Raw genomic sequence first — 23364 nt, 5'->3', positions numbered from 1 at the left:
AAAGCTCGTCATAGGGAATAGCCAGAGTGGGGAGCCGGCTGGAGCCCAGTTACTGGGTCTTCAGGTTCTGTGTTCTCATTAGTGTTCCCTGATACCCCACCATATGGCCTTCAAACCACAGGAATGATTTTAGGGTTAGGAAAAATGATCTTGGGCACAGCATTCTGTGCTCTTTTGACTGATAATGGTTGGGCACCAACTTTGCCTTTGTACTGGCAACAGGCTCTGGATGTAGAAGGTGAGAGTTGTGGTTCCTCCTTTAAGGGCGAAACAGACACGGATGCCCTCTAAGCCTGGTCAGAGGACAGAAGTGGGTCTCTGTGTAACGGTGACCCGAGGAAGGTGACCACAGTGACGCTGGAAATGTAGGAAGGCAGGGATCGTGGGAGAAATGGAGCAGACCAGAGGACCTTGTAAGATCCTGAGTCCGGGCAGTGTGCTGTGTCCTAGGAATCAAAGCTGCCTGTGGCCAAAGAAGAGTAAGACAGTGATGAAAATGAGTCTGGCAAAGTTGGCGCAGCGATTTTTTCTTTTTTCTTGGCCTGCTTTTGAAGGTCTCTAAGGTATTTTGTTTGGTTTTGAAGGGTTAGGAAAACTCTTACTCTTTTCTTTTGAGGTGGCATCATATCCCTTCCTAGCCTTTCAGAACTTCTGACCCCTGCTTCCACCTCCGAGCGCTGACATGCGTGTAACAGGTGTGCACCATCATGCCTATTTTGTGCAGTGTTGGGGATGGAACATAGGACCTGGTGCATGCCAGCCAGGCACTCTGCCCGCTAAGCTACATGCCCAGCATTAGTTTTTTCAGATTAATTCTTTGAAACCTGATCTCATGGTGTAGCTGAGACTGGCCTCAAACTCACGTCGCTCCTTCCTTAGTGCTGGGAATGTAAGTGTGAGCCTCTGCAGTCAGTAGCCCCATTTTCTTCCCTGCAATTGCTCACATCTTTCAGACATTTTTAGTATTTTGGAGAAATTATTTTTATCCACTTACTGACATCCATACCGCGACTATTTCAACTGTCTTCAGGCCTGGGGCTATCATTCAGTGGTAGTCCATTTTCCTAGCCCGGTAATGCCTTGGTTCCATCCCTAGAACTGATAAAACGAAAACAAAATGTCATTGGCTAATGTCCTTAACATTTGTGGTGTTGGAAATTGAACCTAAGACTTCATACATGCTAAGGAAGAGTCCGCCGTTGAGCTCTTTTCCTAAACCCTTTCCTCACTTTTATAACATATCTTATGCTTGTTTTTTTTTTTTTCGTTGTTGTTGTTATTGATTTTGTTTTTTGAGACAGGGTTTCTCTGTAGCTTTGGTGCCTGTCCCGGAACTAGCTCTTGTAGACCAGGCTGGCCTCAAACTCCCAGAGATCTGCCTGCCGCTGCCTCCCTAGTGCTGGGATTAAAGGCGTGCGCCACCACCGCCTGGCTTGTAGTTTTTGGATGCAAGGCTAGCTTGGAACTCGTGATCGTCTCGCTTCAGTTTCCCAGGTGCTAGGGTTACAGTGTGTGTCATCGCACTCATCCTTTCATCCTGCCCTCCTTTGTGACAGGGTTGCACTCTGCCCGAGCTCGCCAAGTAGGCTAGGTGACTGATAAAGTGAGCTCCAGGGAGCCTCTGTTCTTCTTCCCTAGTCTGGGATCATATACATGCACCACCTGCCCTGCTTTATTTTTTCTTTAAATATGTGTTTTGGGGATTGAAGAGGCCCAAGCACAACCTACTGAGCCATCTCCTCAGCACTGAACACTTGTTCTAATGCCTGCCTTTGTAGGAAAATACATTCACTTTGGCCCACAGAGGTAAGTGGCAAGGTTCATAACCTATTTAAAGAGTTGGTCAGGAAATTCTTTTTTTTTTTTTTTGGTCAGGAAATTCTGAGTCGCCAGCAACAGTTCCCTCTCTGTAGCATTATCATCCAGTCCTACCTTAGGACTGCTGCCGTCAGCCCCTAGAGTTCCCTTTATTTAGTGAGGAGATGGAGACTTTAGGGATAGAAACTGCACCAGAGAGTGGCGCATGCAGGCTCCTGAGCTGAGAGCGTGGGAAGAAGAATCCTCAGAGGATGAGAGCTGGCCTGCTTTTCTTCCTCCTGTTTTCCTGGGGTAGTGTTTTCCTCTGTCGTAAGCTGTCTGACAGTTTTCTCCCTCTATCTCTTGCCAGGGAGCAGTCCTACATGGAGAGCGTCGTGACTTTTCTGCAGGATGTTGTGCCGCAGGTGAGTACGTGTTGAGTACAGAAATGGTCGCTTTGCTTTGGGCAGGAAGCTCCAGAATCTCGTTTCCTAAACTTGTTTAAGTGACTGGCGTAAAGTCTTGTTTTGGCATGCTGCGGGTCAGGAGGGAGGAGCTGTGCTTGTGGCTGTGAAATGGGGCTTACATTTGTGATGGCGGGGCCTGTTATTCCCTTGGGACACCCTTTCCTGAGTGGAATCCAGGGGGATTTGGACAGGGGTCAGGACTCTTTGGGGTCTTCCCAGTACTAGGCATCAAACCCAGGCCTGGTCCAATGCGTTTTCAGTGGGTTACCTCCCTAACCCTTTCCTAAGGGCTCCAATTCCTAACTACTTTTCTTGTTTAAGGTAAGAGGTCTTGTCTTGGGATGTTGCTCAGCAATAGACTGTTTTTCTTTTTCTTTTTTTTAAGTTTTATTTATTATGTATACAGTGTTCTGTCTGTATGCCTGCAGGCCAGAAGAGGGCGCCAGATCTCATTATGCGTGGTTGTGAATTACTGTGTGGTTGCTGGGAATTGAACTCAGGACCTCTGGAAGAGCAGTCAGTGCTCTTAACCACTGAGCCATCTCTCCAGCCCCAAGAGACTATTTTCCAAGCATATATGAGGCCCTGAGTTTGATCCCCAACCCCACATACTTAAATACCCACATCCTGTTCCTGCAGAGGGGCCTGAGTGACGTGGGCAGGGCACTATATATTATGTATTAACTAGATAGTGATTTTATTTATTTATTTTTGTATATGTTTATACTTAGTACACATTGTCATCTCTTTCCATTTGGAAAATGTTTTGCTTTTTGCAATGCAGGTATGCCCTTTTGCCCTGATTTGTCAGAGATGAAGGCCCTTATTGCTTCTTTAAATGTGATACTCTTTTTTTTATGAGAGCAAGCAGCTTTGCAGGAATTAGATAGTATATTACTGCTCGTATTTATTTAGTTCAATATTATTTGGCTTCTTATTAAACATAATAGTATTTTCCAGGCCTGTCTCTCAGTGCATCTGTGTTAGAGTCCTGCACCCGTGTCTGTAGCAGGGCTCTCGTGTTAGAGTCCGGCACCCGTGTCTGTAGCAGGGCTCTCGTGTTAGAGTCCGGCACCCGTGTCTGTACCTGGGCTCTCGTGTTAAGAGTCCGGCACCCGTGTCTGTAGCGGGGCTCTCGTGTTAAGAGTCCGGCACCCGTGTCTGTAGCAGGGCTCTCGTGTTAAGAGTCCTGCACCCGTGTCTGTAGCGGGGCTCTCGTGTTAAGAGTCCTGCACCCGTGTCTGTAGCGGGGCTCTCGTGTTAAGAGTCCTGCACCCGTGTCTGTAGCGGGGCTCTCGTGTTAAGAGTCCTGCACCCGTGTCTGTAGCGGGGCTCTCGTGTTAAGAGTCCTGCACCCGTGTCTGTACCTGGGCTCTCGTGTTAGATTCCGGCACCCGTGTCTGTAGCGGGGCTCTCGTGTTAGAGTCCGGTACCCGTGTCTGTACCTGGGCTCTCGTGTTAAGAGTCCTGCACCCGTGTCTGTAGCGGGGCTCTCGTGTTAGAGTCCGGTACCCGTGTCTGTAGCGGGGCTCTCGCGTTAGAGTCCGGTACCCGTGTCTGTAGCGGGGCTCTCGTGTTAGAGTCCGGCACCCGTGTCTGTAGCGGGGCTCTCGTGTTAGAGTCCGGTACCCGTGTCTGTAGCGGGGCTCTCGCGTTAGAGTCCGGTACCCGTGTCTGTAGCGGGGCTCTCGTGTTAGAGTCCGGCACCCGTGTCTGTAGCGGGGCTCTTGTGTTAGAGTCCTGCACCCGTGTCTGTAGCGGGGCTCTCGTGTTAGAGTCCGGTACCCGTGTCTGTAGCGGGGCTCTTGTGTTAGAGTCCGGCACCCGTGTCTGGTGTTTGCTGTGGGGCATGGATGGGACAGTGCTGTTCCGGTGGACCCACTGAAGGACAGGCTTACTTATTTTCACATGTGGATGTCAGTCATCCCTGACTGCCGTGGTCCTTCACCTGAGCGGCTTGGAGAGGACTGCTCATGGATCCATATGCCAGTTTTATGAGCATATCCCAGAAAGGTTCAAGTTCTAGATTTTTAGCTGTGTTTAGCAAAATGCATTCAAGTAAGGAATGGTGATACTGCTTTATTATATTTAGTCAGTTTGAATGAAAACAGACCACAGCATTGAGGTCTGTGGTGTACACGAGGAAAATGCTTCCCTTTCCTGAGGCATTTGCTTAATAAGTCAAGTTGGTTGAAACAAGCAAAGATTATTAATAGCAACAAATCAGCACTGTTGCCATGTAGCACACTGTTGAGGGGATGCAGAGAGGAGGGAGAGACTTTGGAAGCATTGCTAGTTGAAATGAAGGGAACAGGGCGCTGGTAACAAGACCCTGGTGGTGGTAGAGGGTTTGATGTCTATGTTGGCCAGGCTGAAGGAGCAATGGGCACCTGAAAGCCAACTTGTTCTACCTGTAAGCCCCGAACCTTGGCATGAAGCTGAAATTCCACGGAAAAGTGATTTTTAAAAATTTTACTTTAGTATTTTGTTTGCTGCTTCCACAGGGCATCTTTTTCAAATGTTATATAGGCATCTCTTGTATAGCTATAGACCCCGTGTGACAATGTGGTGGGATGATTATTATTGTTTTGGCTGGAGGAGAAAGGCTGTGGTCAGAAACTTTGAGGACTCTTCTCTCATGTGAGGTGTTGGAATGAGACAGGAATAGGGAAAATAGTGAACTAAAACTAAAAATAAGGGAGGAATGCCAGAAATTCTAGTTTTTCTGAACATGTATTTCAGGGAGGGGATAACAGGTCTTGACCCACAAAACCAGCTGTGAAAATGGTTCAGAACAAGCTCTATGGAAGTAAACTTGGAGGCATTGATCTAAGAGTTAGAATACCCAGCCAGAAATTCCTGTGTTGTTTGTTCTCTGTCCAAGCTGAAGGTGAAACTTGAATAAATAGCATTTACCTGGGGTCCCTGCAGGTGCCAGGCCCTGAGCTGAGCTGAAGGAACTCTCAGTCTATGCCTCAGGCCTCTGGTCTGCTGTGCAGCTTGGCAGACCTCTTCTGTAGAGCTCCGGTTTTCTTTCCAGCCACTCAGCACTCTATAGAAAGGAATGGTCATGGTTGTTGGTTCAGTAAACTTGACTCATCAACACAGGTCTCCGTATAATTAAAACCCAGCTAAAATACATGGCCAAATAGAAACATCATAGTAAAAGTATAAAGTACCCTGCTGTACCAGTGGGGCATAGAAGGAAGAGACTCGGTTTACCTGAGACTGGAGCTGGGTGTGATCCATCACAGGTCTTTAGTCTTGACCTTGGGGAGGCTGAGGCATGATGCTTGAGGGTTCCAGACTAGCATGGACTGCATAGTGAGAGACACAGCTAGCAAACAGACAGAGATTTCATGAGTCAGATGCCATTTGAACTGAGGAATAAAAGAGAATGTAATGCAGCCTGAGGAAACGAGGATAGTGGGGTTGCATCAGGCTGAGAGTGTCTTAGTGATTTAAGAGCACAGCCCTTAAGCGGCGATAGTAGCACGTGCCTTTAGTCCCAGCCCTTGGTAGGAAGAGACAGGAGGAGCTCTGTGAGTTCGAGGACAGCCTGATCTAAAAAGTGAGTTCCAGGAAAACCAGATTTGTTACACAGAGAAATTACTGCCTCGAAAAACCAGAAAAAAAAATAGATGGCCGATCTGACTTTCCACTTCAGCTGGACGTGTCACTAGCTATGGCGAGTTCCTGCACGACACTGCTCATCAGGGTCCTTATTTGTGACAGCTCATTGTACTCACTGTGGGTTTTGTGTCAAGGTTTAAAGGAAGCTATGTACATAGAGCATAAAATAAAACAAATATTAAGTCGCATCTCAGGAGACTAAAGATCCAAAGGCAGAGATAGACTTACAGCTTTTTAAGCGGCTACAGCAATGGAATGAGCCGATTATAGTTTCTCTTCCCTCTCCTGTCTCTCCCAGCTCTTTCCTTTTCTCCTCCCTCTCCCTTTCTGCTTCACTTCCCCCTCCCTTTTCAGTTTCTGACATAGTCTTTGTATTCCAGGATGGCTGCAGACTTTTAGCATCCCCACACCCCCTGTGAGACTCCCAAAGGCTTGATTACAGGACCTGAACACCGAACATCACGTTTTTACATTTATTCATTGCATGCATATGTTTGGGTATGCAGGGAGGTCAGAGGGCAACTTTTGGGAGGTGCTTTTCTCCTTCTATCATTGTGTCCCAAAGATTCTGGTAACAATCTTACTGTCCTTTGAATATTCCTTTTCCTTTTTTGGTGGGGAGGGGTGGGTGGGTTTTGAGATGGGGTTTCTCTAACTGTGGAACCTGTCCTGGTGCTTGCTCTGTAGACCAGGCTGGCCGCTGCCTCCCGAGTGCAGGCAGTGCTGTGCCGTCTTTACCCGGCTCTTTTTTCTTTTTTTAAGAGTAAAAATTACTTTTTTTTTTCTTTTTGGAGACAGGGTCTCATTATGTAAATTAGGTTGGCCTTAAACTGACCGAGATTCACTTATCTTTGCCTCCTGAATGTTGACATTGATCTTTTAAGATTGGTTATTTGTTTATGTGTATATGTGGAGTGATGTAGGTCCCTGCAGAGACCTTACGATCCCCTAGTTTTGGCATTACTGGAAATCGTGAGCTGACCTGTGTGGATGCTGTGATCCAAACTTGGGTCCTCTGGAAGTGTTCTTAACTGATAAACCATGTCTCCGGTGCCAGAAGTAATTTAAAAAGGACATTTTCATCAGGTGTTGGTGGTGCACACCTTTAATCCCAGCACCTGGGAGGCAGAGGCAGGTGGATCTCTGTGAGTTCCAGGTTAGCTTAGTCTACAAAGCGAGTTCCAGGACAACCAGGACTGTTACACTGAGAAACTTTGTCTCGAAAAACCAAACCAAACCAAACCATTTTCTTTACTGTTTGCCTGATGCATAGGTCAGCCCCCCCCCCCCCCCCCCCGCCTCCTTTCATCTGTAGTGGTGCTGTAGTCAGCAATAGGAAAGTGGCATTAAAAATCATTTATTTTAGCCAAGTGTGGTGGCAAATGCCTTTACCACAGCAACTGAGTAGCGGAAGGAGGATCTCTTTTACATTCGAGGCTATCTTGATCTACATAGTGAGTTTCAGGACAGCCAGGACTAAGTAGAGAGACCTTGTCTGTCTTAAAAAAATTATTTAAGTCTATGAGTTTTTCAGTATGTGTACCAAGTCCTCAGAGGGATTTCCTGGGACTGGAGTTGTCTTTGTGAGCTATTATGTGGGTGCTGGAGATTGAACCCTGCTTCTCTGGAAGAGCAGCCAGCACCCTTAACCACTGAGCCATCTCTCCAGCCCTGAAAGTTGTATGTTTTATGTTTCTCTCCTATTCTGGGAATCAAATTCATAGAGTCTAGGAAGTTTTCTGTGCTCTGCAGATAAATGGTCCTGTATAGAGGGAGATATGCCCTAGATAGCAGCTCAGAGTTGTGTTGGGCTGATACCACTGCTCACTAGGAACCCGCAGCTGTGCCCTTTGATCTGCTAATTTCAGTTAGGAAAACTTATTTTAAATGTAGTACAGAGAAGTGCTAACCCTATTTCTGTGTGTATAAAAATGTTCAGATTTTCAGTGTAAAAATTGCAGCCAGGAAAATGTCGGGCAGTTAACAATGGTTAACAATGGTTGTACATGGGTTCTTGGCATTAAATTTAGGCTGTCAAGCTTTTGCGGCAGGTTCATTTATCTGCTGACCCATGTCCCCGACCCTCTTTTTAACTTTTTTTGGAGATAGTTGTCCATGTTGAAAGTGAATTCACTCTGTGGCCCAGGGAGGCCTTAAACTTGGGATCTGTTTGCCTCAGCCTTGTAAGAGCTGAGTTTTCAGGTCTACTCCACCAGGCCTGGCTCTCCCTGTGTCCTAGAGTGGTCCTGAACTGTCAGTTCTCCTTTCTCTGGCTCTGGAGTTCTTGAATTGTAGACATGATCCACTACACCTTAGCTTTAGGTTGTTATAATGTTTTGGTGCTAACGGTTAAACTTGGCCTTGCACACAGTGCTCATTCTCCTCTGAGCCAGACCCCTTCCTTTAGGTGAAACAGCTGTGGAACAACACTACCAAAAGCAACTTGGAAGCTGGTCTTTGGTGGCGCGCCTTTGATACCGGCACTTAGGAGGCAGAGGCAGGACTATCTCTGTGAGTTCGAGGCCAGCCTGGTCTACAGAGTGAGTGCCAGGACAGCCAGGATTACACAGGGAAACATTTTCTCAAAAAATTAAAAAGAAAGAAAAAAAGAAAGAGAAAAGAAAGAAAGAGAGAGAGCAAGCAAAAGCACCTTGTGGAGGAAAGGGTTTATTTGACTTACTGGTTGGAGTCTTTCACTGAGGGAAGCCGAGGCAGGAAACTGGAGGCAGAAACGGAAGCAGGAGCCATGGAGAAAGGCTGCTTACTTACTGGGTAGTTTCCAGGCCTACATTCAGCTACCTTTCTTAAATAGTGCAGGGCCACCTGCTCACAGTAGGCCGTACCCTCTTACGTCAGTTAGCAATCAAGAAAATGCTTCACAGACGTGCTCCCAGGGCAGTGTAATGGGGTAGTTGCTCAATTGAAATTCTTCTTCCCTAGTGTGTTAAGTGGACAACCACAGCTGGGTAGCTTGTGCCAGAATTCCATCATTGGGAAACTGAGGCAGGAGGGTCTCAAGTTTGAACCAGCCTGGGCTATTAGGGAGCTCTTGCCTCCAAACCTAATTAAACTCGCCATTTGAAGTTAGGGGTGTATAAGGTAACACCCCTATATATATATGTATATTATCTTAAATATGTATATTATCTTAAAATTAAAAACCAAGTCCTGAGGAAATTGCTCATTTGGTAAAGTGCTTCTCGTGCAAGCATGAGAACCTGGGTTTGACCCCCAGACCCATGATAGACAGGTATAATGGATGGTAGGCACTTATAATTCCCGCACTGGGGAAGTGGAGACCTGAGGATCCAAGGGTTTGCTGGCCCAGCCTTTCCTAATTGGTGAGACCCTGTTAATGAGAGACTGTCTCAAAAAAAAAAAAAAGAGCAAAAAAACCCCTAAAAAACAAAAACAATTTAAAAAAAATGATTCTTCCACCGAACGCACACATACATGCACACAAAACTTTTCTTTCTTGTACTGGGGATTGAACCTAGGGTCTTGTTCATCTCTGTCAAGTGTTCTACCAAGTCACAGATCTAGCCATTCCCCACCCCCAATATTTGAGATTGACTTTCTAGTTGCCTGGGTTGGCATTGCACTCCTGGCCCCAAGCCACCTTCCCGCTCAGCCTCAGTTTTAGTTTTGGATTTAGTGACTTGGACCACTTTTTAGGATCTTACCAATTGTGTGTGAGAGACAGAGTTCCTCAGCCCCAATGACCTTGAAGATCTTGGTTTCTGCAGTACTGGGAATCAAGCCCAGGGCTTCCTGCTTGCTGGACAAGCGCTCTACCAACTGAGCTTGGTCTCCAGCCCCCCTAAAAATTTTAAATGAAGATGTGTTTTACATGGAGAGATGACCTACTTTGATGGGTACCGCCAACAACAGTTTTTAACCATGCATGTGTATCTTTCTGATTGTTGCAAGCTTGCAAGTATTAACTGATACTTTGTGTCTGTAAGCCAGACAACCCTGGAGTTTTGTTATTCTGTAACCTTTATTGAGGCGTGACGATGGTTGATGGAGGGTTTATTATGATCACTGTATTTAGGTTTCTGCAATTCTGTGATGAGTTAAAATCTCATTTTTGACTGATATTATCAGAGTCCCTGACAAACATTCTTTGGGAATAATGACATTCCAGAATGTACTGGTTGCTGCAGTGAGGGATGGAGAAGCTGGAGGGGGTGGAATGGTTAGAATCCTGTCTTGCTTTGAACTTGTGTGGTATTGGAACCCCGCAGGGTCTTAATGAAAACACTTCTGTTTGCTGTGCAGGCTTACAGCGGGACTCCCCTAACAGAAGAAAAGGAGAAAATAGTTTGGGTCAGATTCGAGAACGCAGATCTCAACGGTATGACTAACTTCGGGGATGTGTGTATTAAGTGCTTTTTTGGAGTTGACCTGATTTTAGAAAGAGAGCTATAGGTTCACTCAGGCCATTTTGCTTCTAGTAACTTTTCAGTTCTGAAAATAAATTCATTTTTAGCTGGGAGTGGTAGTGCATGCGGATAATCCCAGTGCCTCTGAGGCTGAGACAGGAGGATCCTGAGTTGGAGGTGAGACTGGGGTACCTGTGCAGAAACTAAGCACTCTACAGTGTGAACCATTACGATCTTTGATTATCGATCTATATAGCCTTTTCATATTGGAAAATAAACTATATTTGTTAAAAGTTCTTCTGTGTCTTCATCCCCAGTCTTTCTAACTGCCATGTATCCTATCTTCTTTTGAGACAGGATTTCTCTGTGTAATCCTGTCTTGGAACTCGCTCTGTAGACCAGGCAGGTCTTGAACTCAGAACCCCTCTTTTCTCTACCTCCTGAGTTCTGGGATTAAAGGTGTGCACTACACCACCAGATGATTTATTTTTGTGTGTCAGCGTGTTTTGCCTACATGTATGTCTGTGTAGCTTGGAAGCTAGAAGAGGGAGCCCGAGTCCCTGGGAGCAGAGTGACAGATCTTGTCAGCCACCGGTGGATGCTGGGAATGAAATCACCCTTCCCTGGAGTAGTCAGTACTATTAATCCCTGAGCCATCGCTCCAGCCCCTTTACTCTGTTTATGGCTCTGCCTGATACAGACGCCTTATAGAAATGGATTCATAGTCAGGATTCGTCTGTGCTGGAGCATGTCAGCATTTTCTTTTTTCTTTCTAAGGTTGACTAGTATCTCACTATGTGTCTGCCACCACCCATTTACTTTATTTTAAGCCAGGGTTGCTCAGGATAACCTTGAACTCTGGGCCTCAAACAAACCATTCTCTTTTCCCAGTTCCTCAGCAACCTGAGTGACGTGAGTGATACCATTTTCTTTAACGTTGGGCGTTATACCAAGAGCAGTATTCCTGCTGTGTATAGTTCCCTCCCACTGAACTATACCCTCGGCTCTCTTCAGTTATTTATTTATTATCAGTCAGTTTGTTTATTTATTTTTTTATTTAATGGCAGGATCTCAGGTGGTTCAGGGTAGCCTTGAATTCCTGAACCTCAAGCCTCTACTTCCCAAGAACTAGATTTTCCGAATGGCCTGGAACTCAGTACGTAGACCATGCTGGCCAGTAAATTACAGAGATTCTCTTTACTGTGCCTCTCTAGTACTGGAATTAAATGTGTCTTCCAACTGGATAAGCTGCCTGTTTTTGAGGCAGGCGTGGCCCGTGCTAGCCTGAAGGTAGTTGAAGATGACCTTGAACTTTTGATTCTTCTGTCTCCATGGCAACTTTCTGGGGCGCTGTGGATTGAGCCTTAGGCCTCTTGCCCACTGAGCTCCATCCTTAGCCTTGGACTGACTTTTTATTACTATTGCCCGTTGGCCCTGAATTTACACGTAGTCCAGGCTGGCTTGTCTTGTGACAGTCATCCTTCCTCAGCTTCCTGATAGGTGGTAGTCTAGGGCTGTCCCTCAAGGTCCCATACAGCCCTTAATTCTGTGAACAGCCATCGCTGTCTCCATTGGTGTCTGTCTCAAGACTCTGCTTCTGTTCTATCTGGCCCATACTCAGAAGGGAAATAGCTGGGTCCCATATAGTACCCCAGTCTAGTTTTCTTTTTTTTCTTTTTTTGGTTTTTCGAGACAGGGTTTCTCTGTGGCTTTGGAGCCTGTCCTGGAACTAGCGCTTGTAGACCAGGCTGGTCTCGAACTCACAGAGATCCACCTGCCTCTGCCTCCCGAGTTCTGGGATTAAAGGCGTGCGCCACCACCGCCCGGCTCCCAGTCTAGTTTTCTGAGGAACTAAGTCTTCGCTATGTAGAGTGCTTGTACTATTCCAGGTTCCCAACGACAGTGCACAAGGACTTTTTCCTGGTCCTGGGGATTGAACCCCCGGGCATAAGGCCGGTGAGGCCCAGTCTGTCACTTAACTACCCCACCCTGTATCCCCAGCTCCTAGAGTTCAGTACATTCCACATGTAGTATTTTATAAGTGAGAGTCCTCAGCACGCTGCAGTCTGTAGTAATTCATTCTTCTCCCTTGCTGATGATATTCCATTCTCTTTGTACCATAATAGGGCTATTGTCCAATTGGTGAACATTTGTATTGTTTCCATCTTTTGGCTGTTTACAAATGTTACTATGAATCTATGCCCACCCCCAAAGCTAGCCTGGGCAATTTAGCTCTTGCCTTTCTCACACCCACAAAGGAAAAGCAGGCTGGGGATACAGCTCAGCATTGACACACTTGCCTAGCGTGTGTGAGGTTCATGTGTGAGGTTTAATCACCAGTATAACAAAGAAAAAAGCAACCCTTTTTTTCCCTTTGAGATGAGGTGTCACTGTGTAGCTAGGTTGGCTTAGAAATTACTGTGTAGACCAGGTTGGCTTTGGCGATCTTCCTGCTTCAGCCTCCCACCTGTTGGGGTTACGACCAGAGATATTATGTTGGCCTCTGACCTTTTTTTTAATTAAAAAAGATTTATTTTATTAACTATGTGTATATGTCTCTGTATGAGTATGTGCAAATGCCCTCATTTCAGAGGACGCTCTGGAGGTGGAATTACAGATGGCTGTCAGCCACCTGATGTGGGTGCTCTTCCTAACTCAGGAAGAGCAGCAAGTGCTCCTAATTACTAAGCCATCCTTCCGGAACCCTGCTTTTATTATTGTAACTGAATCTTTGCATTGATGGGGTAAATGAGTAGTTTTCTTGGTTCATGCTGCCTTTTTATTTGCTTCTTTGTTAATCCTAATACAGATACATCACGGAATTTAGAATTTCATGAACTGCATAGCACTGGAAATGAGCCCCCTCTGCTGGTTATGATCGGCTACAGTGACGGCATGCAAGTCTGGGGCATCCCTGTGAGTATGCACAAGGGCTTCCTTGCTGCTCAGCCTAAGCTCTGCAGATGTGTTTATACATTACTAAGGCCTTGTGGAGAGCCAGTGGGAATGAGGCACGTAGAAAGCTGGTCCACTAAAGGACGAGTGAGTTGAGCAGTTGTGGGACTTATGGTTTATGCAAGGTGTCAGTTTTATTTAGGGTAATACTATTAAATGAGGGGGCTGTTTCTGTGTTTTCTTATATTTTTGGTTGTGAGCCTAGCCTTTAACGGCTGAGCCATCCCTCCAGGCCTGTGTTTTCTAATTTACAGAAGAATAAACTGAGACTTGGAGAAAAGATTTGTAATTAGAAAATGTTAACAATATTGCAGGTGGACTTTTCTTTCCTGCCTGCCAGTTCCTAAACAACCAACACGGAGACTTAACATTAGTTATAAATGCTCAGCTGATAGCTCAGGCTTGTTACTAGTTCACTCTTACATTTTAAATTAACCCATACTTCTTATCTACCCTCTGCTATGTGGCTGTACCTTCTTTCATCTTGCTTCCCACCGTGTCTCTCGAGACTCCTCAGACTCTGCCCTTCTTCCCAGTTTCCTTAGTCTGGTTTCCCTACCTAACCTTATCCTGTCCAGCTCTTAGCCAGTCAACTTTTTTTCTTAAACAAGTCAGCGTAATTTACAGTGAACAGAAGGATTATTCTACAGCATAATATATCAGCTGTTTTGTGTGTGTGAAAACATTGACATGAACCAACAAGATGGCTCAATAGCAGTTTGTTGCTAAGCCTTACAACTTGAGAGGCTTAGAGTTCAGAGCCCCCACCCCACCCAAGTCCCAATAGCAGCTGAGAACTAACTCCTGCAAATTGTCCCCTTTTTACAGTTACTCCATGTTACATGCACAGGCTAGCACACATGCAGTCTTGTCTACATACATACACAGATAAAAATAGTAAATACAATTTAACAAAGAGTCTAACATAGTGGTCTGTGCCTTTAATCACAGATAAAGGCAGGAGGAGCTCCGGGTTAAGGCCAGCCGTGCTGCATAAAGAGATGCTGTCTCAAAAAAAGGAAATTAAAAAAAATGTATAAAAATACCTCAGAAAGTAGAAATCTGATTTCCTGAAGATAAGAGAACTAGAAGACAGTTTTTACCCTTAGTATCCTCCTTTGAATTTTGTACCAGTTGAATTAAAATAAAACTTTTAGGGTCTAGAGAAATGGCTTAGTGGTTAAGAGAACCGGCTGCTCTTCCAGAGCTCCTGGATTCAATCCCCAGCACCCACATGGAAGCTCACAACTGTCTGGAACTCTGAGAGCACCAGGCATGTATGTTGTGCACAGACATGCATGCATAAAAATAATTATTAATACATGTAAAATAAAAGTCATTAAAATATTGAGTTAAGCCAGGTGGAGGTGGCACATGCCTTTAATCCCAATCCTCTGGAGGCATTTCTGTGAGTTTGAGGCCATCCTGGTTAAAAAAAAAAAAACAACCCAAAAAAGAAAAACAAACCACTTTCATTTATTTTGTGAGTTATTCTTAGAGCTATCTATATTTGTTGCTATGAAGTTTGCTGTTTTTTTATAGGAGAAATATACATATAGTTCAGATACATAAATTTGCATACATAGTTCTTAATATGTAATATATACACACATATTTTCTGCTGCTTAAATTTCTTACCATATGCTTTTAATTGGCTGTTCAATAAATCACCTTTTTTAAAAATTGTTTTTATTGAGCTGTATATTTTCCTCCGTTCCCCTCCTTTCCTCCCGGCTCCCTTTCTGTCCTCTCCTATGATCCCCAGCCTCCCAATTTACTCAGGGGATATTGTCTTTTTCTACTTCCCATGTAGATTAGTCTCTCTTATTGTGATTTGTAGGCTGGTTTTTCTTTGCTTTCTGTCTAAAAGCCCCTTGTGAGTGAGTACATATGATATTTTTCTTTCTGGATCTGGGCTACCTCACTCAATATGATGTTTTCTAGATCCATCCATTTGCCTGCAAATTTTAAGATGTCATTTTTTCCCACTGTTTCTTTTGTAATGTCACTGCTCAGGGGGTCTTTTATGGACTTGAATAGCTACATCATCTATTATTCTGATTTTTAAAATGACTACTATTCCCTAATACAAATACTTTAAATGTCCATAATTTTGTCATTACAGTGTTATACTATTGGGTCACATGTTACAGGGTTGTAATCCAGTCACTTACCAGGCTGAGGCAGGAGGATGGCAAGTTCATGGCCTGTCTAGGCAACCTAATGAGATGCTATTTCAAAAGCAGTATAATGATGTAATGAACTTGAACAGAGGTATACGTATGTATGTATGTATGTATGTATGTATGTATGTATGTATGTATGTATGATGTCTATGGCTTTGGTATTTTGAGACAGCCTTTGCCATCTGTGACAGTCTCGGCAGTCTCTTTGGGGCTCACCTGGCCTCAGGTTTGTGGGCGGTCCTTTTGTTCTTGTTTCAAATTCTGGGATCACAAATGTGGGCCACTGAACCTGCCTCCAAAGGTATATTTTATGCCTGAGTATTTGTGTAGAGACACTCTCTCCCACCTTTGAAATAGGATTTTACTGTATACTTGTTGACTTTGTACTCCCAGCAATCCTGTTCATCTGCGTGAGTGCTCTGATCATAGATGTGGGACACACTGACTTGCTTTGGTGGGGGTAAATTCCTTATAGTAGAGCTCAAGGATGCTGAGTGCAGACCAGGAGTGGTGGCGCACACCTTTAATCCCAGCAGAGAGGCAGAGGCAGGCGGATCTCTGTGAGTTTGAAACCAGCCTGGTCTACACGAGCTAGTTCCAGGACAGGCTCCAAAGCTACAAGAAACCCTGTCTCAAAAATGCTGAGTGCATTTATAGTTTTAGATTTTGTTTTTGGTTCTTGTTTTTTTTGCTTATGTGGGTGGGTGTCTGCCTTGTGTGGGTGGGTGTTTTAGGAGGCCAGAAGAGGCTTTTGGATCCACTGGAGCTGGAGTGACCAGGTGGGTGCTGGTACTCAAACTCAGGTCCTAGCAGAGCAGCAGGTAGCAAGTGCTGTTAACCTCCAAGCCACATCTCCAGCCCTGTCAGTAATGGAGTATACTTGTGTGTGTGTGTGTGTATTTTTTTTCCTGTTGTTAGGTGATGCTGAGGGTTGTATCTAGCTGTGTGGTAGGCAACAGCGCTACCTCTGAACTATATACATCTCCAGCCCTCTAACCCCTTTCATGTATATGAAGATCTTATGGGTAGTGATGGTCCCCTCTGTGATGTAGGTGGGATGAGAAGTGGCTTGGAACTACAGAGCAAGACTCGATCCTCAGCCTCCAGGTGGCTTTGTGTCAACTACACATGGAGTTTGGAAGAGTTCTGGGACTAAAGGGCCAGGCATTTTAGTTTTATTTTTGTTATTGTTCCCTTGGGTAACATGATTTTTCATGAAAACATTTGTTAGCAATATCTTACTTCAGATTTAACGAAAGTTGTGATGTTGTAGAGTGTGATTCTCAACTGTGGATTATGAGCCTTTTGGGGATTGCATAGCAGATGGCTGGATATCATGTATTGACAGTAATATTCATGACAGTCGCAAAATTAGTTATGAAGTAGTAAGAAAGATAACTTTATGATTGCGGTGTTACCATGTGTGAGGAATGGTCTCAGAGGGTCGCAGCATTGGGAAGGTTGAGAACCACTCCTCCACAGAATAGAATTTGGCCTAAATGACATTATAACAAAAGCTTTACACTTGTATTACTTCAACATTTGACTTGAAAAATTTGCTTATGGGCCAGCAAGACGGCTCATCAGTAAAAGCGCTCGCTGCCAAGCCTGCCAACCTGAGTTCATGGTGGAAGGCGAGAACCAACTCCCACAAGTTGGCCTTTGATCTCCACACACATGCCCAACAAATAAATCAAGAAATGTAATAAAAGTTTCACAAATTGTTTATGTACTGTGGTGCTGTTTTGGTCCTGTGACTGTCATAGCACACGTGTAGGGTTGAAGCTTTATTTTGTGGTTGGAGAAGTTTTTCTTTCACTCACCCCACCCCCTAAGTAAGGAGAATAAATCCCCCAGCGCCTTAGCCGTGTGGGTCGGGTGTTGTTTTCAAGGCTGTTGACTTGTAACCTGTCAAGAGGAAGCACTCTGGTTGACCTGAGGGAGTGGTTTCATTCGTGTAACTTTTCTATACTAATAGGGCTGTGTAATATTTTCTAAACTAATGTACTAATGTCCCAATAATACATTGAGCTCCACATGCTGTTTGTTTTCAGGCAGGTTGTAAGGGGTGGCTTTCCCGAGATGGTTGGAAGGCTTAGGGGCGTTGGCTGGATGGAGCACATTCTTTTGATGAGACTCAGGTGGCCCTGACCGCCCACTTGTTTTGGTTATAATTAGAGGTGTTACTTTGAATAGTTTCAAAGGTAGCTTGTATCTTCTTGGAATTTCTTAAAAGTATCTAATCCTCCTTTCTCTCCAGCTGTATTTGGGCAGGCCTGGGTAATCATCTATGCATGCTGGTGAGCTGGGTCCCTGTAGGCAGAGGGAGAGCAAACTCGCTGTGTTCTTTGGTCTGCTTTTGGAATTGTTGGTGTCCTTCTAGGATGCTATCCTAGGTAGCACTTTCTGTGAGGCCACGGTTACTCTCATTTAGGTGAGAAGGCTGCTCTGCTGTGAGTGTGGACTGCTCATTCTGTCTAGCTTGTCCTGATGGCAGACCCACAGCCCAGGCCAACAGCTGTGCTTCCCAAGAAGGACAGCAGCAAACGACCGTGACAGGAATTTAGTTCTTGTTTTCTTTTTCCCTTTTCTTTCTTTGTTTCTCTCTTTGTTTTCTTCCTTTTTTCTTTCTCTCTCTTTCTTTCTTTGCTTGCCCCTCCCTCCCTCCCTCCCTCCCTCCCTCCCTCCCTCCCTCCCTCCCTCCCTCCCTCCCTCCCTCCCTCCCTCCCTCCCTCCCTTCTTTCTTTTGCCCCAAGACAGGGTTTCTCTGTAGCTTTGGAGCCTATCCTGGAACTAGCTCTTGTGGGCCAGGTTGGCCTTGAGCTCATAGAAATCCACCTGCCTCTGCCTCCCGAGTGCTGGGATTAAAGGCGCGCGCCACCATCACTGGGCCCTAGTTCTTATTTTCATTTGTGAATTTTTTTTTTTTTGACAGTCTGGAGATTGATGAGGGCCGTGCCTCTGAGGCCGACACTCTGTTGCTGAGCTATTTCCACTTGTGAAAGGCTGGGGTAGACTTGCACACAGTCTCAGTGGTTACTATACCATCTCAGCATGTACCCAGAAGGCATTTGTTCAGCAGTCCTAGCGTAGACAGTGGGGCTATGCTGCTCAAGAAACTGACTTTCACAATCTTAGCTGATGACAGGTCACAGTGCCTTTCAGTCCATATCCTGACATATTCAGACATATCCAGACACCGCTTCTGCTTCTTTCCATTTATTTATTTATTGAAACAGGTTTTTTTTTTTTTTTCTGTGTTGTTCTGGAACTTGTTTTGTGGAGAAGACTGGTTTCACAGAGAACCACCTGCCTCTGCCTCCCATGTGCCAGAATTAAAGGCTTGGGCCACCACGCCTGGCTTCCAGGTGTTGAGTTTACGTTATTATCCCAAATGTGAGTCTCCGAATAAGAGTATAAATAGGCCCGAGGATTGCCTAGTGGTAGTGTTCCTGCATAGCAAGCATGGGGCCACAGTTAACCCCTGACTCCCACCGAAAACCAGGTAAACCAGGTTAAGCTTGAGTTTTAAAGTGAATTTTATGTGTAGAGGTGTTTTGTCTGTATATTGGTGCCAGCGGAGCCCGGAACAAAGGCTGCGGAAACTCTGGCTCTGGAGTTACAGATGGCTGTGCTGTGTCATGTTGGTGTTGGGAAGTAAGTCCTCAGAGAGCAGCATCTCCCTAGCCCCCTAAACTGTGTGCTGGTGAGGGGATGTCTAGGGTCTAGCTAGTGAGAATCACACCATGGCAGAACTAAGCATTTCTGTCTCTGTGGCTGGTTTCTGTCGTTTTTGCGAGTCTTATGGATCATGGTCTTGCCATTTAACTCTGGCTGGCCTGGACTCCCACTTGCCTTTGCTTTCCCATGCCACCAACCAGCTGTTTCTGTCATTTTGCATGTCTCTTCAGTCAGTGTGTCTGCTGTATCATACAAAGAAATGACTGGGTATGGTGGCCCCCACTTGTAATCTAGCACTTGGGAGGTAGAGGCAGGACTCAGGAAGGAGTTCAAGACCAACCTTGGCTATGAGGCTAGTTTGAGTACTGTCTGAGCCTTTGTTTGAAAACAGAAGAAACACAGAAGAAAGAACATTTGTTCATTGTGTTTATCATGTTGGTGTATGTGGCCTCTCTTCTTGTCCCCTCCCTGCCTTGGTTGTCTTAGCCCAGGCTGGCCTAGAACTATGTCAATACTCCGTCTTCTGTGATATTTTTCTCCTAGTCTTAGACATCGATTGAGTTAGTGCTGAGAGCTATGAGGGTTTAAATGGTTTTCCGTATGGATTGTATGTTTGGGATACACAGCACGGGCATAACAGCTAGGGGCTGAGAGGTTGTAGAGCTAGCAGGAGAGAGCCTCCAGTAAACACAAATCACACGGAAGGAAAGTGGAAATCAAAGAAAAGCAGGAGATCTGAGCAGGAAGGGGCATGAATTCAGGAACAGGATTTTGTCAGTTAAGCTGGGTGTGATGGTTCGGCTGGGCAACAGAAAGAGGCCCTGTATCTAAATTAAATGTTACGTAAAGGCCAAGGGCCTGCATCCATTGTATAGCACTTGCCTAGTCCCCCCTCGCCCCCCAAAGTTAGAGTCAGTTGAGATCAAATGATAAACCGGATCAGGTGACTCCTGCCCGCAATCTTAGTGCCTGGGAGGTAGAGTCCATACCAGGACTTTCAAGTCATCCTTGGCAATTTTTTTTGAGTTCTGTGAGTCAGATTATGTAAAAAAAACCCCACACTTCTCAAAATCCAGGCTTGATGGGGCGTGCCTGTGTTCCCAACCCTCAGAAGGAGGCGGGAGGAACAGAGTTCAAGGTCATACTCCGCTACAGAGCAAGTCTGAGGCCAGCCTCCAGAAAGTCTTTTCTTTATAATGAAACATTGTTTAGATTTCTAATTTTGTTGTTTTAATTTCAGGAATATTGAGATAAATATCTCTATGGTTATGTAATTTTGGGAGATCAATATAAGTAAGGTCCTTGTTAGCTTTGCCAAATTGCATTCTTGTAAAGCTGAGCCATTTATATTTCCCTACTCATTCATTAACTCATTCACTTAGCAATGACTTATTGATTGTCCATTACACCCCAGGCTGTCTTGAAAGTTCTGGGAAAACAAGGAGCATTCTGATACTGGAATTTCTATTCTTGGTAATTGGAAGATGAGGAATAGGGTTATTGAATGTGTGTTCTGTGTCAGATGGTGATCAGTGGCTGGGCGGTGGTGGCGCACGCCTTTAATGTCAGCACTTGGGAGACAGAGGCAGGCAGATTGCTGTGTTCCAGGCCAGCCTGGTCTACACAGCGACAATGCCTAGATGGTGGGTAGTGTGATGGTAGGTGGGGTGTTATAGGTGCTGTCTGGCAGGCTCTCAGAGACTCATACAAGCAGACGTGAAGAGCAGTCAGATAGGTAGGTACTGAAGGAGGTGCATTCAAGGGCAGTGCAAACACTGTTGGGAATATGCTTCAGATCATGAGGAGCAGTGAGGGGTGGGGTCTTAGCTCAAGTTTTGTGGCCACATGAGGAATGAGAGGAGGCTGTGAGCAGGGAGTGGCAGCACACACTTTGGATCCCACCACTCCAGAGGCAGGCAGGTCGGTTGAGTGTGTTTTATGGTTCTAGTGGGTTAAAGCTTTGGTACCATCAAACGGACTTCTAAAAATTTGCATATAGAGCAAAGTTGAAACTTTTTTTTATGGAGAAAACATGTACACCCACTAAAAGGTTTTTTTTTTTTTTTTTTTTTTTTTTTTTTTTTTTTTTTTGGTTTTTCAAGACAGGGTTTCTCTGTGGCTTTGGAGCCTTTCCTGGAACTAGCTCTGTAGACCAGGCTGGTCTCGAACTCACAGAGATCCGCCTGCCTCTGCCTCCCGAGTGATTAAAGGCGTGCGCCACCATCGCCCGGCCCATTAAAAGTTTGTTATGCTGGGGCTCCAGAGATTGGTTCCTTGGTAAAAGTGCTCACTGTTCTTGAAGGACCAAGGTGTGGTCCTCAGCACCCACTTATTTTCACAACTGCTTATAACTCCAGTTCCTGGGGTTCAGAATCTGGCTTCTGGCTTCACCTGACACATGACATTATTCACGAAATTCCCTGTCCCAGATTAACTCAGGCTTTGGCCCCGCTCCGTCTGCCCTGCAGTAGTGCCCTCATGGTACCCACGGTAGCTTGCGTTTGCCTGCTGTGGAGTCTCCTGTGCCCTGATGAGTTACCTCCTGTGCAGCATTTGTTTTCCTACACTGTTTCTGAGAAACAGTCGTGTTTTCCATTGCTTTTAATTCCATCAAAGTTTCTCGCTCGCTTACTAAAAAGAAAATAAATGAGGTGTTGGGGATTGAACCTAGAACCACATGCATATCAAGCAGGTGTTCCCCACTGAGCAGAACTCCCAGGTTGTTTTTTTTCGAGACAGGGTTTCTCTGTAGCTTTGAAGCCTGGCCTGGAACTAGCTTTTGTAGACCTTGAACTCACAGAGATCAGCCTGCCTCTGCCTCTCCAGAGTGCTAGGATTAAAGGTGTGTGCCACCACTGCCCGGCTCTAAATATTTTTGTAAACCTGTACATCCACCTCTCTTAGATAGCTACCTGTGTGGGTTTGCTGATTCATTCACTTGGAATGTGGTCTGTGTAACAAACTTGTAAGGTGACTGTATCATATTATATCGCTTGTAACCATGTATGAATTGTTCTGCATCCTTGCTAATATTTTATGTCATCCATCTTCAAAATTTTGGTATTCTGGTAGATGATAACTTGAGAATTTAATTAGCTTTAGTGTTTCCCTGATGACTTACAACATTGAGCACTTGTTTTGTTTGTCTTTCCTTATATGTCTTTTAGTAATGTTCTGCACAAATGTTTTCCCTATCAAGAAATGTGTTTTTCATCTGGCAGGTGGTGGTGCACGCCTTTAATCCTAGCACTCTGGAGGCAGAGACAGGCGGATCTCTGAGTTAAGTTTGAGGCCAACCTACCTGGTCTACAGAGCGAGTGTCAGGACAGCCAGGGCTATGCAGAGGAACCCTGTTTTAAAAAAATGTTTGAAAAACAAGAAAGAAATAGGTTTTTCCTCTACTACTGAGTTCCATGCCCAGAGGTGCCCACCGCCACCGAGTCTCAGAGGATATTGCAGGACTTTGAACAGAGATAGACAATGATAATTCTAGAAGTGAAAGCTGTGTGCAGAGCAGATATCAGTGGCAGGATAGCGAGTTTGCTTTAAATGTGTGGACCACGGTCCTCACCCACAACAAAGTTAAACGCAGACTGCAGTACCTGTACTATTTGCAAGCCTATATCTGTTTGCCACTGTACAGCATCTAGTTATGTTTGGTTTATAGATGTTTCTTTGTGAGATAGAAGAGAAAGAGTTCACATACTTGTGCTATCATTAAATGTGTGAAAAGCATTGTCAAGAGTTTTCCAGTTGGATGGGGGCATAATTAGGACAGTAAATGTATTTAGGCATTTTCTAATCTTTATAATGATACTTATTTGTGTACTTGGTCCTTTTAAGATATTTTTCTTTTTTTAAAGATATATTTATTTCTTTATTTATTATGCGTACAGTGTTCTTCTGGCATGTATACCTACATGGCAGAAGAGGGCACCAGATCTCATCACAGGTGGTTGTGAGCCACCATGTGGTTGCTGGGAGTTGAACTTATTGCTTCTGGAAGAGCAGCCAGTGCTTTTAACCTCTGAGCCATCTCTCCAGCCCTGATTTTCTTTTCTTATTGGGTATTTTAGACAGGACCTCATGTAGCTCAGGGTGGTTTTGTCTCTGCCGATGACCCTGGACTTCTGCCTCTCCTGCTGAGATTGTAGGCCTGCACTACACAGTGTCAGGGCCTTGTGCATGCTAGGCCAGCATTCTGTAACTAACTATACCCCACCACCGTTCGTGTACTTGGGTTTGAATCCAGGACCTGGT

General features: G+C 45.1%; 1 protein-coding gene across 10 annotated transcripts in view; it reads left to right on the top strand.

Moving 5' to 3' along the window:
* Bcas3 (BCAS3 microtubule associated cell migration factor) overlaps window positions 1–23364 on the top strand; it is a 499936-nt gene that overhangs the window by 4591 nt on the left and 471981 nt on the right. For all 10 annotated transcript variants that reach the window (XM_075991231.1, XM_075991234.1, XM_075991235.1 and 7 more), the window contains exons 3-5: window positions 2168–2222; window positions 10179–10254; window positions 13092–13198. In XM_075991231.1, coding sequence (XP_075847346.1) covers window positions 2168–2222; window positions 10179–10254; window positions 13092–13198 — 238 coding nt within the window. The remainder of the gene's footprint in view (window positions 1–2167; window positions 2223–10178; window positions 10255–13091; window positions 13199–23364) is intronic.

This window comes from Microtus pennsylvanicus, chromosome 11 (genome assembly GCF_037038515.1).
Source record: "Microtus pennsylvanicus isolate mMicPen1 chromosome 11, mMicPen1.hap1, whole genome shotgun sequence".
In the NCBI taxonomy this organism is placed as follows: Eukaryota; Metazoa; Chordata; class Mammalia; order Rodentia; family Cricetidae; genus Microtus; species Microtus pennsylvanicus.
Note: the sequence above shows the minus strand (reverse complement) of the source record. Positions and strands in the feature narration are given on the sequence as shown.